The following is an 18,021-nucleotide window of genomic DNA, read 5'->3' on the forward strand; positions in this document are numbered from 1 at the left end:
GTAAGCAAACAATGTTTGGCTGTAAAAGCTTTGCAAGTCAAAGATAATGGCCTTCCTTGGTAAACTGACTGTTCTTTATAATCATCATTATTTATACTCCCAAGAGGCTTTTGCCTAATGCTCCAATAAATTCTGGAAAGAAATAACATGACAATTTCCGCAAGTCTCATGGAAGAAGGCAAGGGAAAAAAAGGCTACTTGAGTAGAAAATGTGTTTCATCCTGGGGTATGTCAGTGTTGGGACAGCGATCGCATCGCTTAATTAGAGCAAGGAGTACATTTAGAAGAAAGAAGAAAAAGCCACCACTTCTTAGCTTCAGATATTTCCAAGTGAAATCTATCCTCCCCACCTTCCAGTGCTTTCCAGCTTACCAGGGCCAAAAGAAAACCCATTTTAATAGCATCATTAGAGTTTTGATTTATCACAAGTACAGAAGAGTATGCAGTATTGTGCTCCTTATCTCATCCAGACAAGAACTGCACTGAACATGAAGCTTTGCAAGTTCTTGTTTGTACCAGGAGTTTCTGCAGAACTAATTGATGGTGTTTATATTGAGCTGGTGTTTATATTTGAAACAAGTATTTCCCGACCTCTTCAACTATGAGACTTGGCCCATGGCTTAGATATGCCCAAAGCCCAGACTCTGGGACAGTTAGGCAAGCCAAATATGTTCTTTATTTAAAGGAGATTTCCTTTCCTTCTGTCAGCCACCTTTTAGATTCCAGCTAAGTTTAAACCACAATGGTTTGGAATCCTAACAGTAGTTTTGAGGATTACAATACAGAATGAGTATTTGAAAACATTTTTAAAGACACAGAACACCGAATTATGCAGTAACACCCACCAGTCGCTCCCCTCAAATAAGTCAAGTTCAGAAGTTCACTATTAAATCCAGACCCTCCCTGGCCCCCTGCACTGTGGAAAAAAGTGATAAACTGCATTGGTATTTAAATAGAAATCTGATCTCGGCCACCTGAAGATGTAATCATCACTGGGGATTACTTTCATGCATCTTTAAAATTCTTTCAGATTAAAAGTTCTGTCAAAGTGTCAATACCAATACTATTTAGCAAAACCTGCCTTTAATTAAAGTTTTAGGTCAAGACTTCAAACCAAAAGCAAAAAACACTGCCAGGCCCAAACACTGCTGCATTGAAATGAATGAACTACTTACTCTGCTGTCCGTATTTTAATCTGACTGTCCCTTTTTTGCATTTGGAAAGTGAACTTAAGTCATATCTAAGTAAAAATTATTTGCTCCTAGAATGACAGTTCTTCGTGGCTTTAAATCCTTTTTTAGAGTGAGGGGCATAAATACATAAATATATACAATTAACCCCCTTCAAAAAACGTAACCAGCTAGGAGTCCCAGTGAGAAGGCTGAAGAGTGGTTAAAACCGAATGTTAAATAAAACCCCACTAAAATAACATCATTCCCCCGACATACCCATCTAACCCCTGTCCCAAGTGCAGACGAGCGAGCCCTAGCAAACATTTTATGATCTTCAAAAGATTAGGAAGGCAAGTCCACCATTCCTTTGGCATCTCTCAAAGTCAGTGGCATTTGCCACTCCAAATCATCAGTTTGAGAAGGAGACGTGGCATTGTGCATAGGGCCCAGCCTGGTGGTGTCACAGCTCTGAGAAGGCAAGACCACGCAACCAAGCCCTTCAAGGCAGATGAAAACCATGTGCTACCAATTTGACTGGGGCTCCAGACCATGACTCCTTATTAAATGCCTTCTATTCACATCAGCTCTTTCATCCTCCAACATCAAGACATTATTACAAGCTGAAAATAGAACAAACAGAGCTTTAGTGCTCTGGGCAGTGTAAGAATGGAAAAGGAGGCAATTTAGGTAAAACCAAGTGTTAGGTTCCACCTCATCTCTAAGGGTACATCTTGCCTGGAGAATAAAAGGCAGGCAAAGTAGTTCATTCGAAAGTATGCAAAAAAGTAAGGCTGCTGCTTAGTCACCCTGTGAACACTACCCTCATCCTCACAAACCAGGGAAGCAGAGGGAAGATAAAAATCCCATCGATCCAAAAACACGTCTGGGTATGAACTCACACTGCATTTTTCCATAAGTTAGGAAGAAAAACTAAGCCTTGGTGAGAAGGAAAGGTGCTAAGCACCCTTATTATTTGAATTTCTATCCTCTTCACTGGGATATACCATAATCAGCATAGATGACCCAGAAACAGTTTCCTCTTCAATCTTGCACTTGGAGAATTACAGCCACAACAACCTGTAGGACTTATAATAATATGGTCTAAACAGTCACAGTTGGTGTTTTGTTTTGTTTTGAGATAGGATCTTACTCTGTTGCCCAGGCTGGAGTGCAGTGGCACAATCTCGGCTCACTGCAACCTCTGCCTCCCCGGTTCAAGCAATTCACCTGCCTCAGCTTCCCAAGTAGCCCGGATTACAGGCACTCGCCACCATGCCTGGCTAATTTTTGTATTTTTAGTAGAGACAAGTTTTCACCATGTTAGTCAGGCTGGCCTCAAACTCCTGACCTTGTGATCTACCCGCCTCAGCCTCCCAAAGTGCTAGGATTACAGGTGTGAGCCACCGTGCCCGGTTATAGTCACAGTTTATAAAGCACTTCACACTTAACATCTGATTCAGTCTTCCACAAAATGACCTTGAGAGGCCAATAATGAAGGCACAATTCTCCCCCTTTCAAAGATGAAGAAACTGAGACCTGGAGAGGTGATCTACCCAAGATGACAGAGCAGAGATCCTCAACTTCAGTTTGACTCCAAAGCCAGTGCTCTCCTCCCACTGTTTCACATCCCTGCTGCCAACTAAACTGTAAATGCCCCTCAGACAAAGGCAATGTCACATTTTCAAACTCCCAACACAGTGTCAGAACATGGTAAGCAACCAAAAAATGCCAGCTGTATTTTTTGTCTTCCAAGCCACAGCCCAAAGGGATCTTTGTAAACATACAAAGCCCACCTCACAAACAAGGCTGAGATCACATATGAAAACAATGTGACTGTGGGCCATCTTCATTGCTTAAGTATCTCTATGTTCTCACAACAAAAAGCATTTCATACATATAACGAACATCATTGTACAATTACCCAAGGCTCTCCCTTTCCCTTCCCTACTAGAGCTGTTCTGACTAATAATACATTGTGTTCTTAGAGCAATTTTGTTTTACAAAGTGCTTTCACATATCTTATCTCATTTAGTTCTAAATGCCCTGAGAGAGGACACGGGAAGAAAACAGAAACTTAAATAAAACTCAACTGACATCTTTACTACTTGTTACAAATGCTTGTATTGGTTTTTAAAAGCCAACAAACAAACAAACCCGCTGGCCTAACGTGTACTACCTGTGGGACCGTAAATTAGTATAGCCTCTCTCCAAGAAAGCAATGTACTAGGAAAGATCAAAACGTAAACACGGGCACTTCTCAGTAATTTCACAGTGAAGAATTTAGAGATGAGTGCAAACAGACACATGCAAAGCAGGCTGCACGCATCATTTTGTCTAACAGTCCCAAACCCATCGCGAAGAGATGAGTCAAGAAAATGGTGGTATCTATCAACCAACTGCCTTGAAGCCATTAAAAATCATTGTCTTTGATTACCATGACAAGTTATAAATGCAAACAGCAGGTAACAAAAATACAGCACTTGAAAGAGTATGGCCCATATAGATAAAACCATCTACAAGTGAAGGAATGTCCAGTATGTGATTTCAATGATTTCTATCTTTTGAGTGCTTGTCTGATTTGAATTACTTCTTATTAAGCAAAAACGGCCATCTGCACAACAGTAAAATGCTATTGGCTTAATTAGGTATGGGGATTACACGTGGATTTTGTTTTTCCATGAAAATGAACCAATTACTGCAGTTACCATGGATAGCTGAAAATCCCCCTGAAAGGAAGAAGTATTTCCAAAGGCAGAAAGAGAGAGGGCCTTCTACTGTATCAGGGCCTGGATTTCATGCCCCAGCTGTGTCTGATAAAATATGCGACCACAAGCAGGTCACTTAACAACAGTACTAGAAACCTCAGGAATTCTCAACTATAAAATTATAGCGTCCAAAATTGTGATCAGTTAAGTCTATCTTTTTGCACTAGATCCATACCAATTCCCTCCCACTACTAAGTAGTATTCGAAATACTCCACCGAAAACTTGAACTCAAATATTCCTAGAATGTATACTATGTATTAGACATTAACAGTGACCGACAATGACATAAATTCAGCCCCTACTCTTGTGGGGTTAATAGGGTGAGAGACATGTAAGCAAATAACTCCAGCACCTAAAAATAAAGTGTGAGGAGACCAGCCAACCGGGAGAAAGAGCCTGGCTCTGCCAGACCGGGTAAACAGGGTGGCAGGCTTCAGACAGACACAGTGGGTTCCTCAGGCAATCCATTCACCAAGCAAATAGAGGAACAAGATGCTGGGCTCAGCTGAAGCCCAGGATGCGTGAAGTGGATGGGTGGCAGGATAAGCTCGGAGTACATCAAGAAGGGCTTTTTATGCCATGCTGGGAACAAAGTTGGTTTAGATTCGATCCTGAGGACCAGACAGCCACTAAAGGATCGCGATCAGATCATGATCAGACTTTTAATTTCAAGGACTATGTTTTCTTTAAACATCTGTGCACAGATTCAGAGCCACTCCAATATTAATTCTCAATCTATCCCTCTTTCCAATTCACCACCCAGGTGTATCTAGGAGTCAAGTGGTGGCTAATATAGGACAGAGGAAGAAGGTGATTACATCACCTTCTAATCCGTAAAGCCTTGTTCTGTATCCCAAAGTGCATTTGTTACTTGCTATCCACTTGCTTTATTAAGAATCAAAGTACAGAATTCATTTGATTCATTTATATCTGAGTCAGCTAGGAAGGCCGCTGGCAGGCCTGATGTCTCCAGGTTGGTGATTTCCAACTGGGTAATAATACCTTGAGCATTTGTGCAGCAGTATGCAGTTTACAAAGTGCTTTCACATCAAAAATTCCCCTACCTCTCCCAGCAACAAGCCTGTGAAGTGCATGAAATAAGTTGTCCAGATGAGGAAATAGCTCAGGGAGGTTGTACAGCTTGCCTGGAGTCACACAGCCAGTTTAACACAGGGCCAAATTTGAACTAGGCTCACATTCCCAACTTTGTCCATTACTGCAGAGGTACCCCATATATTCACAAACCTGTCCAAATCTGAGGCATTTCATTACCGAGTTCCATTTAGTAGCAGTAATAAGGCATATATACAAAGCACACAAGTCTGCTGCTTAACAGAATAAGCATTCATTCAGCTCCCTTCTGCAAACCTATAGAAGGACTAAATGCAAGAAACACATGCTCAGTCCTAATCCCTTCTCATTTCCTCCTGGCACCTGTTTCTGCCCCCACAGGCACCAAACACTCTAACAGCTGGCCGAAACCGAGAGAGAACCAAGAGATAATACACTACCACTTCAGACCAAGCTCTCACCAAAATGGTGGTTAGGAAATAATGGAGACAAAACTACCCAGATTTTAAGAGATCAATAAACTGGGCATCAAAATATCTCCCACATTCTCCTGTCCCAGTAAACCAGGTCTCCAGGTAGACAAGAGTCACACAACCCATCCTTTGCACTCCTTCTCCCCACCTCCCCCCAAAAAAACAGTTACTGTTAATAATTCCTAACTGGGCCGGAGGCGGGGGCTCACGCCTGTAATCACACCACTTTGGGAGGCTGAGGCGGGGGGATCACAAGGTCAAGATACAGACCATCCTGGCCAACAGGGTGAAACCCTGTCTCTACTAAACCCCCGTCTCTACTAAAAATACAAAAATTAGCAGGGCATGGTGGTGTGCGCCTGTAGTTCCAGCTACTACATCCCAGAGGATCATCCCAGAGGATGAGGCAGGAAAATCGCTTGAACCTGGGAGGCAGATGTTGCAGTGAGCTGAGATAGTGCCACTGTACTCCAGCCGGGCGACAGGGCGAGACTCCGTCTCAAAAAAAGAATTAAAGAATTCCTAGTTGACAAATGTGTATGAGGGAAGACCCTTACTGGGAGTATGGAGTGGCAAAACTGTGGCTATGCAATTTTTTTTTTTTTGGAGACAGAGTCTCACTCAGCTCCACTGCAACCTCCACCCTCCCGGGTTCAAGTGATTCTCCTACCTCAGCCTTCCAAGTAGCTGGGATTACAGGTGCCCACCATCACGCCTGGCTAATTTTTTTGCATTTTTAGTAGAGACGGAGTTTCACCACGTTGGCCAGGCTGGTCTCGAACTCCTGACTTGAAGTGATCCGCCCGCCTTGGCCTTCCAAAGTGCTGGGATTATGGGCGTGAGCCACCGTGCCCCGCCCTGTGGCTATGTATTTTGTTAACCTTCTAGGAGCAAACAATGCTGTTGATAATATTTCAGTGTTCACTGGCCTTCCTCTTCATGGGTGGTGGAGCTTGACAGACTTACAAAATTAGAACTTAAAATCCAATTGAGACCTTTTAGGCAGCACCAGCTCTCAAGAATAACTCTCAAGAACTTCTACCAGTAGGGTTCCTCTTTCTCTAACACCCACATCTGTCCTATGATTATGTAAGTCATCACGGATAATGTTGCCATTACTCACACCGCCTCATTAACACATCTGGACAGCCTTTGTTTAATGGATGGCCCAGCCCCTGGTGAGGACTGAGGGCAAATGATTTCCCCAGTGTTCCATGGTCCCCTAAGCCTCAAAGTCAGGGTTAAGAAAGTACAAGTCAAGTACAAGAAAAAGTCAACAGCCCTGGGAAATCAAACCGGTTCTTGCAAGTCTGGAGAACTGCAGCCCACTGCCCGGCCTCAGATACGCCCAAGAATGTGGCGGGGGTACTTGTAAAACTAGAAGAGCACAACCCATCCAGTCCCAAGGGACACGGGATGTCAGTTCTTCCAACGATGACTCAGGGAGACAGCCAGCTGGGGATAAGGGGGTAGCTCCACCAACTGGTGCTTCAAAAAACAACAAATACAAACATGCAGGGGAGACTGACACTCCTGACAAACTGTCCTCACTTCCAACTTTCTCAAGCAAAAAGCCTCTCCAAAGGCTGCCAACAGTCCCTTTTACGACCTTTTCTTCTCCCCTTTTTGGGGTTCCACTGATGGTTCATTTTACTTCTATGTCCTCTGAACTCAAAAGTGGGGAGCGAATCATCTGGCTGGTTTTTCACCTTACTTTTTTCATCTGTAAAATGGACTCAAAAACCCCTTTTCTCAAACTCACAACGTAGGCGGTTATTTCAGAATTGACTGAGTCCTCTCTTCACAATACCGTTAAGAGAAGTGGGTGCTGTGTCGTCATCTGGAGGTGTTTTCCATAATCCAAGCTTTTCTGGGGCAGTTCTTCAAATGGGAAAAAGAGCCCCAGGAGAGGTGGGCAGCACCCTTACAATAGTGAAATCTGTGGCAAGACAAACTGTGGTAAAAGTGTAAAAAAAACCCAGAGACCCAGAGTGGTGTGGTCGAGCTGCCAGTGGCTGCTCACGCAGGAATGACCTAGACTTTGCCCTCTGGGACAATCTGCGTGGGCTCTTTCCTACAGCCTAAGAGAGCAAGAAAGACAAAAGCCACCTGCAAGAAGTGACAGGAACAGAAGTCCTGGAAACAGGAGTCTTCCACCAAGAGCAAAATGACAGGTCAGCTCCACTTTTAATAATTTTATTCTCAATCAGAATTGAATTTTAAAAATTCTTATTTGGTCAGGCACAGTGGCTCACGCCTGTAATCCCAGCACTTTAGGAGGCTGAGATGAGCAGATCACGAGGTCAGGAGTTCAAGACCAGCCTAGCCAACATAGTGAAACCCCGTCTTCACTAAAAATACAAAAGTGAGCCGGGTGTGGTGGTATACACTGGTAGTCCCAGCTACTCGGAGGCTGAGACAGGAGAATCGCTTGAACCTGGGAGGTGGAAGTTGCAGTGACCCAAGACCACGCCACTGCACTCTAGCCTAGGTGACAGAGAGACACTCCTCTGTCTCGGGGAAAAAAAAAAAATTCCTTATTAAAAAAACCTGAAGCTGGCCGGGCGCGGTGGCTCAAGCCTGTAATCCCAGCACTTTGGGAGGCCGAGATGGGCGGATCACGAGGTCAGGAGATCGAGACCATCCTGGCTAACACGGTGAAACCCCGTCTCTACTAAGAAATACAAAAAATAGCCGGGTGAGGTGGCGGGCACCTGTAGTCCCAGCTACTCTGGAGGCTGAGGCCAGAGAATGGCGTGAACCCGGGAGGCGGAGCTTGCAGTGAGCTGAGATTCGGCCACTGCACTCCAGCCTGGGCGACAGAGCGAGACTCCGTCTCAAAAAAAAAAAAAAAAAAAAAAAACCTGAAGCTGGCAGAAGGTTATAAGATTGTCTGAAGTCCCAAGAAAGATTAAAACCTGGAAGGATAATGAGAATAAAATCTCGCTCACTCTTATTCTACAAAACTGTAGACAGATATCACGGAGTTCCCACCTCCCAGAATAAAAGATGCCTGCAAAGGTGAGGCAAGTATGGAAAAGGTTTATGGAAAAAAGGAATCAGAAAAACAAAGACTGGGGGCCTGGAAAAGCAATTGAGGCTTGTCTTAGGGAGTCACAGGAATAAAGAGTACAGTTATCTGGAAGACAGAAAAAAAAACAAAAGATAATTGAGCACACAGAAAAACAGATTCAATTGGTTTCATTTTTATTAACAGGTAAGTCTTAAGGATTTGAAAGGGAACAGACCTTCGACAATATCTCATAAGTAAAACAATATATAATTAAAGTTGCCGGATTACAAGATACAAGCTTCTAAACTCCATGAATTAGGTGAAAATTACGACTCTTTCTGTTCCCTGCCATTCAGTGAACGGCACAATTACTTTAACTCCAAAAGTAATACAATCACCACAGTAGGACTACTTTAAATTGACCCACACTTTACCTAAGTTACTTGGCATGAAGCAGACAGGGAGTCCAGTTTAGCATTTGGGGATTAAGGTTAAACACAGTTGGAAGCACTCTTAGGAGAGATGACAAGAACCAGAAGTTGGTTAGTTAATGGAAACAAGTTTGTTAGACAAGAAACAATTTTTTTTAAAAGATATTCCTTAACATTTTATATTAACCAACAAAGACAAATCTACTTTTAATTACCTTTTTTTGAAATGAGGCCATGGGTCTTATTTCTGAGCTTAAGTCTCTGAGTGTTCTGTTGTTCCACATTATGCTGTTTTGCTTGTTGGGGAAGTCTGGGCGTTGAAGTTTGGTTCTTAAAAGGGAATCACTTGCAAAGCAATGCGTGTGGACAGTCCTTACAGATTTTCCCAAAAATCTTGGGAAATGTCTGGCCCACCTTTTTTTTTTTTTTCTTTTTTTTTTTTTTGAAACGGAGTCTCACTCTGTTGCCCAGGCTGGAATGCACTGGTATGATCTCAACTCACTACAACCTCTGCCTCCCAGGTACAAGCAGCTCACTGCAACCTCCGCCTCCTGGGTTCAAGTGATTCTCCTGCCTCAGCCTCCTGAGTAGCTGGGATTACAGGCATGTGCCACCACGCCCAGGTAATTTTTGTGCTTTTAGTAGAGATGGGGTTTCACCATGTTGGTCAGGCTGGTCTTGAACTCCTGACTTCATGATCCACCCACCTCAGCCTCCCAAAGGGCTAAGATTACAGGCATGAGCAAGGTTGACGTAATACTTAACTGTAATTACAATAATAAGCCCAACTGGAATAACCAGATTTGGGAACAAACAATTGACACTTAGCAAGACTTCTGGGTGAAAGCCAAAGGGGACAGAGGTACTTCCCAGAGCTGCCCAGGACCTTTGTCCTAGCATATCAGTCAGGACGTTCTGCAGCCAACAGGACAAGTAGGATGGGTAGGTAAAAGGTGGTTAGGAGAGCTGCAATCCTGGGGGAGGCATGGACCAGTAACATCAGGATGATGACAGCAAAGCAGCCAGAATTCAGACAATGTCAGGAGTGTGAGTCCTCACACCATCATGAGCAAGGGCAAACCACTAGCTTAAAAATGTTCAGTTGTCTGGGCGCAGTGGCTCACACCTGTAATCCCAGCACTTTGGGAGGCCGAGGCGGGCAGATCACCTGAGGTCATGAGTTCAAGACCAGCCAGGCCAATACAGTGAAATGAAACTCCGTCTCTACTAAAATACAAAAAATAGCCGGGTGTAATGGTGGGTGCCTGTAATCCCAGCTACTCAGGAGGTGAGACAGGAGAATAGCTTGAACCCTGGTGGTTGTAGTGAGCCACCACTGCACTCCAGTCTGGGCAGCTGAGCAAGACCCTGTCTCAAAAAAAAAGCAAACAAACAAAAATGCTCTCTAGCTTAGCCTTCACCAAGTGTTTTAACAAACTACACTTAATATGACATTCCTGTGTCTTCAATGAAAAAAAAAAGAAAGTTCCATTCTGAAAGTAACAGACACCAATTACATACTCCAAAAGATTTTCTACAGACACCAATTATATACTCCAAAAGATTTTCTTGTTCTGAAGGAGAAAAGTTTAACCTTTGGAGCAAGGTATATATTAACACTGGAGTTATTTCCAAGGCACTTGGAAGTGCATCAATAGCCTTCAGCCCAGCAACAGGGACTGGTTTAACCCACTTACGAGGAAACAGGCATTAGCAAGTACCAAATAATTCTAGTTGTCTATTTGGGCCAGTGGCTACAGGGACACGAGTTGGTTATTATCCAGGTTATTATTTTACTGTAGGTTAATATCTAAGTTGGATTACTTGTCGACATAATCTTTCTCTCAAATTTTAGTGAAACTTTGGACTTCATTGTGTTTTCCTTCCGTATCCATATACAGTGATAGGAGCCAAACTGCCACTGCCCTGCACTTAAGTAACACAGAGCAAGATTTCCCACTACTAGAAACAAGTAGCTGGAAAGCCATGTAAATATCCCAGGAAAGAAGAAATACAGCAATAAAATAACGTACAAATTGCCCCACCACCCCACCAACTGTAAAATAACGTGACTGAACCATTTGTGATGAATTGAGTTTTAAAACAGAAAACCTCATAAATCCAACCACTATATTTTTTGTTCTTCCTACTTTTTTCTTTACAATTTTATGTAGTTGTAATTATAGTAAATCCTTTTGAAGCTTATAACAAAAACGTTTTCCAATTTTTAAATCATACACTTTTAAATCAGAAAATTAGATACTTAAAACTTACAGCCTAGTGGTACAAATTCTGCTTGAGCTGTCCTAGAAAATCAAACTGGCAATTTGTTTTCATGCTAACTACATGAATTACTATCTTCATATGGCAGAGATTTTCTATTTCAGATACCTGCTATAAAGCAAAGATCAAATAGCGGTGAAGCCCCAATATCCTATCTGTTATTCTTCCTAGGAATAACCAGGCAGTGGAATGATGGAAACAGCAGAAAATATCCATGGTGCAAAACATGCAACTGTTTTTATTGTCCAAGTGGATTGGGGCTTTCAAAGGCAAATGTTTTCAGTTATTTAACGTATTGCAGTGGGAGTCGTGCCCAACACAATTAAGACAGGATTACATTGCAATTTATGAGTTTCTCAAGGACATCATTTATTATGAAACATAACAATCATTTCTCCCAAAGCCTACTATCGACAATCGCACCCCCAACTCTGCTTTGCTAAAGTAATAAACTAAATGGCAACTCAGCAGGCATCCCTGGCTTTTGAGACCAACTGTGGGAAACGTGCTGCCTTCCACCAGCTCAAGAAATAATGTCACCTTACATATAAAGAGGCATACTGTTTTACATCTTTCATGCACATGATCTTTTCAGTGACTTAGTTAAGTGGCAATGGCAGGTATTTTTCCATTTTACAAAAGAGGAAACAGAATGCCAGCCCCTGGTTTCCCTGCTCAGAAGAACTAAGCCAAGAGCACCTTGAGACTTAAAGGAGTCCTATGTCTTCTCAGTACATTTGTCAATGACAAGTATTCCTTTGGTCCAGACCCCCAAAATTACACTCAGTAGGCACAGAGCCCGCACAGCAAAGGAAAGCCCCCCACCAGAGTACAGCAAAGCTTCCAGAAAGAGCAACAGTTGCTGCTGTGCAGCATCATCATGAAAGCCATCCGGCCACATCCTGCTGAAGCACCCCTAACACGACTTCAAGTGACAAGGTGGCCAAATCCACAACAAAGCAAAGCTTTCCCTCAATACTTTCATTTCTTTACATAAGCACTGGCGAAGGGACATGTACCACGCTGGTAATGCAACACCATCAGGAGACCTGGAACAGAGGAAGTGAAAACATTCCTGCAGAAAGGAGGCGCCTCCTCCCCGCTCCCCGCTTCCCGCTTCCCAAGTGGCATCAGAACAGGGTCCAGTGGCACTCCTTTGGGGACCAACAGCTCCCCGGCGCTCACCTGGTGGGAAGCGCGACGCTCCGGAGCGGAAGGCAGAGGCCGAGCGCATCTTCCTCCTCTTCCTCCTCCCACGCCGCAGCCCGGCTCTGCGGCAGCCCCCGCCTCCGCCGCGCTCCCTCCTCCCCCGCCGCCCCGCCGCGCCTGGAACCTCCCGCCCGACTTTTGACGTCACGGAGGAGGAGGGGAAGGTTCCACCCGAGCCCGTCCCTTTGTGACGTCACAATGACAACAGAGCGCGGCCCGGAGCGTCGGGGAACCGAGCGCCGCGGGGGGTGGAGGGAGGGAAGAAGGGCTGGGGCGCCGGCGCGCGGCAGGGGAAGAACCGGGGGGCGGGGAGGGGGCGCGCTGACGTCTAGCCGGCTTAACCTGTTGCTCTCGAGACTGCGTCGGAGCCCGCAGGCAGGGCCGCGGGAAGCCGGCCGGGCCGCCGCCGCCGCCATGCTCTGCCGTGCGCGCGGTGGGGGGCGCCCGCTGCAGCTGTGCGCCGCGCACCCCCACCCCGGCACGCCCACGCCCCCGCCCCGCGCGCTCTACCCTCCCCGCGCCCCGCAGGCCGCACCGCCCCCACGCCCCACCCGCCTGCCCGCCTCCCCGCCTGCAAGCCGGCCCGGGTAGCCCGGTGCCCGCCTCGCGCGCCCGCCCAGAGCCCGGAGTCTGCCCCCTACAGGCCGCGCGCGCGCGCGCCCCCCCGCCCGCCCAGCCCCAGGCCCAGCCTGCCGCGACCCCCGCGCGCCGTCCCCTTCGCAGCCGGCTCGAGCACGTCGGGAACACCGGCTCTGCTCCCGAAGCATTAACTCGTGCCGTGCCTCCCGCGGCCGCCGCCAGCCACGGGCTTGCAGCCGGACGTCCGGACTCGGAGACACGATCCGCTGACTGCCCGCAATAAAAAAGAAAACCCACCCCACGCTGCTGTCCACCTCAACGAGGTCCGGAATGGGAGGCGGGGTGCGGTTCTCGTCCAAGTTCTACCCCATTTGCTTTGTGGCTGCATCCGAAACGGACGTGCCCCGGGAAGGCGTCTACGCTCCGAGGCAAGGTTGCCTCCGTGCAGTTTCTACAGCCTGAGTTTAAACTAGTCCTTTGCATTCTACCCAGCCCTCTGCAATGCGGATGTATTTTAATTCTTAAATTCTTTATGGAACAGCATTCTAAGTTGGGCTTGATTATTTAACCTTGCATTTCTTTCATAGTTGAAGTTGACGTGTCTAGATAAGGATCAGCTCTCTTGAAGAAGCATTCAGCTTTTCCATTAAATATATTTTTACAAAACCAGTGCCCCGAAGGTCATCTCTCATTACACACACCACAATGATCAAAAAGGGAAAATATTAACACCAATTTGTCTACCCAACTTAAATAAAACTTTCCTCTTACGTTGCATTATCCCTAAGGTATGTTCATTTGGCCTTTTTTGAAAAAAATGAGTTATTTAATTTAAAGCATGCCGCTGATCACAGATCACTCGAGTGCATATTTGGTTAATCGCTCGGTCCCCCCTTCCTCCCTCCCCTCAAACTTAAAAAAAAAAAAAAAGCCACCACACACAAAACAAAAACACTCCCCATGCCAATCAAAACGTAGCTGTACTATGCACAAAACAAATTTAACTATTCCAAGCCATTTAAATCTGTGAATAATCACCCAATTTCAGAAGCCCAGTTAACAGGGAGAAAATATTTGTAGTTACTTACATATACATTCACGTACACACTTAAAAACATTAGCCATAGTGTGTGTCCTTTTCCCCTACAACTGGAAATCATGAATTTTTTAAACAAAACCAGCCTCATTATTAAAGTCAATCCCAACAAATGCATTCGCTGTAACATGATTCCCAACTGGTTTATGTTGTAAACCAGATAAGCCAAAACGACCACAGACGTTAAATTTGATGTGCCAATGCAAAGAGAAGATCGCCATAATCGGACCCTCCATCGCAACTTAAAGGGCTTCCAACACACATGAGTTACACGATTTTTCCAAATAACATTAATAATAATAACACAGGCTCATTTGCATGCAAAGTGCAATACGGGGCCAAATCCGCTTGAGAATGCAGTTTAGTTACATTACCGCAGCCGCCCCCCCACCTCAAGCTCCACCAAAATCCCTTGCCTTTCATCTAAAACTAGATTATGGTTGTGTCATTCGAGGTCAATTTATTCACTTGAGGTATCTCTACACCAATCTGTTTTTTCAACCAAACTAGGCAGACACCACTTCGCTTGAAAAGCCCTCTTTCAGAAAAGAAAGAAACAGCCTTATCGGACGCTGTGTTTAAAACCCTTCAGCTGCAGAATTATCTATAAACTTGACATTCACAGCCATTGCTTAAAACTGCAAGTCAAAGGATGTGTTGTTAGGAGCACTTACGTATTTCTTCTGAATGATATTCCTCTTCGGTCTTTCCTTGCTCATTCTGAGATCCAAATGCTGATTGCAAAAGGGGACAATTGCTTCATGAATTTAAAGCCGTCAGAAATTTGCAAAAAAATATCCTGGTGGTTTTTATTGTTGTTGGTGGTGGTTGATCTTGTAATCCGACTTTTCTTCCTCTTCCCCCAAAGCCAGATTCGCCTTGAAATAAATCCGAAATTGGGAAGGAAAAAAAAAGAGCCAAAGACGAACGAAGCAAACAAAAAAAAATTCACTTTAGTAAAACACTCATAATGGAAAATTTCCCCCGAAACACATACACACACACACAAAAAAAAACCGACGCCCTTCACTCCCCCCCCTTTTTCCTCCAAAAACTACATCAGCGAAACGTGAAGGTCCTTAGTGTCTGATCCGTAGTTACATCTTGGAAAAGAAAAGGGAAAGATAAATAAAAAATGTTGGAAGTCACGTTTGTGCTGCAGCAGCAGTGCGAGCAGAAGAGTCAACTCCAGCGGCGGCGGCGGCGGCGGCGGCGGCGGCGGCGGCAGCACCACAGCGAGGGCTCGCCGAGTCTCTTTTTTCCAAGCCCCCTAACCAATGAGAGAGAGGCTATCCAGCCCAACTTTAAATGGACTCTGCTTTTATACAAGTTAGGGCTCCTCGGATAATTCCCCGCCGGGCGCCAGCCGAAAACTCCCACCGCTCAGCCGCCAGGCGCCCGCTTAGCCCGGTGCCGACCGCCCCTGGCCCAGTCCAGGGCACCCCCGCAGCCTGGCCAACCAGACACCCGAGCGACCTCGACGAACCCCTCCCAGGCAAGCCCTCGGGCGTCGCTCCCACGCCGAGCCCAGGCGTGGAATTGAGAGAGGCTCCCTAGCTCAATGCATGGCACGCTCCGTCGCTCCACCTCACCCCCTTTCCCCTGCCTGCCGCTCACCCCACGACCGCCCCACGCCAGCCCCCGCCACTGCCTTCGCGTCTACCTGCAGCCGGGCTGCTGGGTAGGAGTGCCCCAGGACGCCCGGCCCCGGGGAGAGCCGCCTATTCCCGGGGCACCTTAGAATGGTCCCCTTGATCTTCTGGAAGTTGTAGTCCCCCGACTACAAAATGGCTATGGCCACGGAAGCTGGGAACTACAATTCCCAGCCTGCCCCGCAAAGCCTGTCACTCAACTCCCCTCCCTCCTCCTCGCCCCCTCCCCCTCACCGGCCGTGCCAACAAACGCTTGGACGTGTCCCGCGTGCGACACTGCTAGAGGCTGGCTCGGGATTGGCCCGCGGAGCGTGTGGTCCGCGAGCGAGGAACTCCCCACGCCGGCCCCCCTCCGTCCCCTGGGCCCCGGCCCCCCTCCCCTGGCGGCCGCCGGCCCCCTCCCCGCGCGCCCCGCCCCCACCCGCGGCGCGAACCGCCTGTGGAATCGAGGAATCGCGCGCGTGCGGCCCGGAGCCGCGGGGGAGGGACGCGAGGCTTCCCCGGGGAAGGCCTCGGAGCGTGGCGGCGAGGGGGGCGGTGTCAGGGAGGGGTTGGAGCCCGTCCTAAGGAAAACTGGGCCACGCACCAAGAGGAATCCTCGGTGCGAACTAGTTGATCGGCGGCGCCTGCTGCTTGTGCCGTGCAGCCGGTGTCACCTCAGGACAGCGCCTCGCGTCTGTGTACAGAGCGTGCTGCGGGCGCCTAGGGTAGTCCGAGGTCACTCCTCTCCGCGCCCCGCAGCCGCGCACGCCCCCACGCGCGGGGTGGGCGGTGGCCAGGGGTCGCCGAGTGTAAGGGCCACGCCCCCCCACGCCCGAGCTCGGCACGCGGCCCCTCGGTCACGAACGCGTTTCCGCCCGACCCGCTTGGGGGACGTTGCTGATGGCCCAGGAGTGAAGCCCTGGCGGCTGCCTCCTGAGAAAAGATAGCCGTGTTTAAAGAAACTGAACGGGATCTTTGCTTTGCCGGGCGTATTTGGTGATAAAATACCACGAAATGTTGAGGCAAAAATGAGTGGAATATGGAGACCAAGCCGCACAGAAACGCAGCTGTAAGGAAGCATCTCGAACACCGAGTGCCAGTAATATCAACTGCCGGGGCCACACGAGAGCCTGCTTTTTACCTGCCTCGAGCCCCCTGACGTGCAGGTTTAATCGCTGAAACAAATGAAGTAGCAGGCCCTGGCGTAGCGCTTTGGGCCTTCGCCTTATTAACAACTTTGTCAAGTCTCGCATCGCCATTCTGCCTTGTTAATTTCCTTGTTTTTCGCTGCGGTTTTGGAGAAGCAATGTTTTCCATGATCTCTCAGGCTAGCCTCGGAATAAAACGTGGCAGAAGCGCTCCCTCGAGCACATACCCATATATTTTACTCTACCCATTCCCTAGAGTCTGCTTACTTCAAAAGTCTAGATACTCGAGTAACACAGCTGTTTACTTGCAGCAGTATTTGAAGAGATAACCTTGGTGTCTAGAAAGGTCTCAGAAACTGGAGGTAAGAGACCTGGATTCAAATCGCACCTTGGCCACTTCCCAAAAGGCAACTGAGAGCCACTCTGAGCTGGTCAGTTTCCTCATCTGCAGATTAGTGGTGATCAAACCTGTGGGGAGGCTTGTGTGATAAATAACATTAACGTAGTTTAACACTAGGCACGTTATTGGAAGCTTTCAGTAAACTAAATAAAAATCCTTTTCGAAAGGGTTTTTTTAATTATTTTTACCTTTTCAAAAAATCTGAAATGAAATAATGTCATCTAATGTTCACTTCACAATCGGAAAAATAAATGATCTTTTGTGCCCTGAATACTGCAAAACTTGTTCCCTGGTGCCATTTCCTGGGAAGGATCCAATGGGGCAGACTCCAGTAGGGCCACCCAAGGTGTTTTCTAAAAACTTTCTGATCATTAGGACTGGCATACTGGGAATCTCCACGTCTCCACGTTGTTAAGATTTTAACCAGCTTTCTCTAGGTTTCACGCAGATATCTCATTCCCCAGGCAAATATTAATGAACAAAGGTGGGTTTCTTTTCAGTTCCCCTAACTAGCCCTGGAGCCTGGACTTTTCAGTCCTGGCCTTGCGAACTCCCCTGCCAGGTTACCAGCTCCAGGTCACCTGGTGTGAAAAACCATTGTGTGAAGTTGAGGCCTCAGGGCAGGGGAAAGGAAGGAATTTGCTCATTTCCAAAAGGTTTGAATAATATTAGTGTTGTTTTCCCTGAAAGAGAAAAAAGATTGGCCTTCTTAGTGGTTGCAAGTTTTTCCTGTTGTGAAAGTAACC

At 46.8% G+C, this 18,021-nt stretch overlaps 2 protein-coding genes across 9 annotated transcripts in view; one reads left to right on the forward strand and one right to left on the reverse strand.

Annotated features, from left to right (window-relative positions):
• Positions 1 to 15,892, reverse strand: part of JARID2 (jumonji and AT-rich interaction domain containing 2) — a 282,076-nt gene extending 266,184 nt beyond the window's left edge. For 4 of the 8 annotated variants that reach the window (XM_074038830.1, XM_074038831.1, XM_045389954.2 and 1 more), the window contains exon 1: positions 14,768 to 15,372. Coding sequence is in view for 3 of the 8 variants with exons in the window: in XM_045389954.2 (XP_045245889.1) it covers positions 14,768 to 14,812 (45 nt within the window). In the remaining 5 variants the exon portion in view is untranslated. Of the gene's footprint in view, positions 1 to 12,394; positions 12,483 to 13,294; positions 13,503 to 14,767; positions 15,373 to 15,756 lie in introns of those variants that run through there. The other 4 variants (XM_074038832.1, XM_045389956.3, XM_074038828.1 and 1 more) reach the window with 3 other exon arrangements.
• LOC141410252 (uncharacterized) lies at positions 15,229 to 17,556 on the forward strand. The gene is made up of 2 exons (XM_074039116.1): positions 15,229 to 15,343; positions 15,860 to 17,556. The coding sequence occupies exons 1-2, from the start codon at positions 15,229 to 15,231 to the stop codon at positions 16,672 to 16,674; spliced, it is 930 nt and encodes a 309-aa protein (XP_073895217.1). The 3' UTR covers positions 16,675 to 17,556.
• The last annotated feature ends 465 nt before the right edge of the window (positions 17,557 to 18,021 follow it).

The sequence above is a fragment of the Macaca fascicularis genome, chromosome 4, assembly GCF_037993035.2.
Source record: "Macaca fascicularis isolate 582-1 chromosome 4, T2T-MFA8v1.1".
NCBI lineage: Eukaryota > Metazoa > Chordata > Mammalia > Primates > Cercopithecidae > Macaca > Macaca fascicularis.

Excerpts from the sequence above, each read along its gene's own strand:
- LOC141410252 (XM_074039116.1), top strand. The coding sequence starts at position 15,229 with ATGTTGGAAGTCACGTTTGTGCTGCAGCAGCAGTGCGAGCAGAAGAGT. Across the intron at positions 15,344-15,859 it reads CCACAGCGAGGGCTCGCCGA|TTGTAGTCCCCCGACTACAA; the intron begins GTCTCTTTTTTC and ends ATCTTCTGGAAG.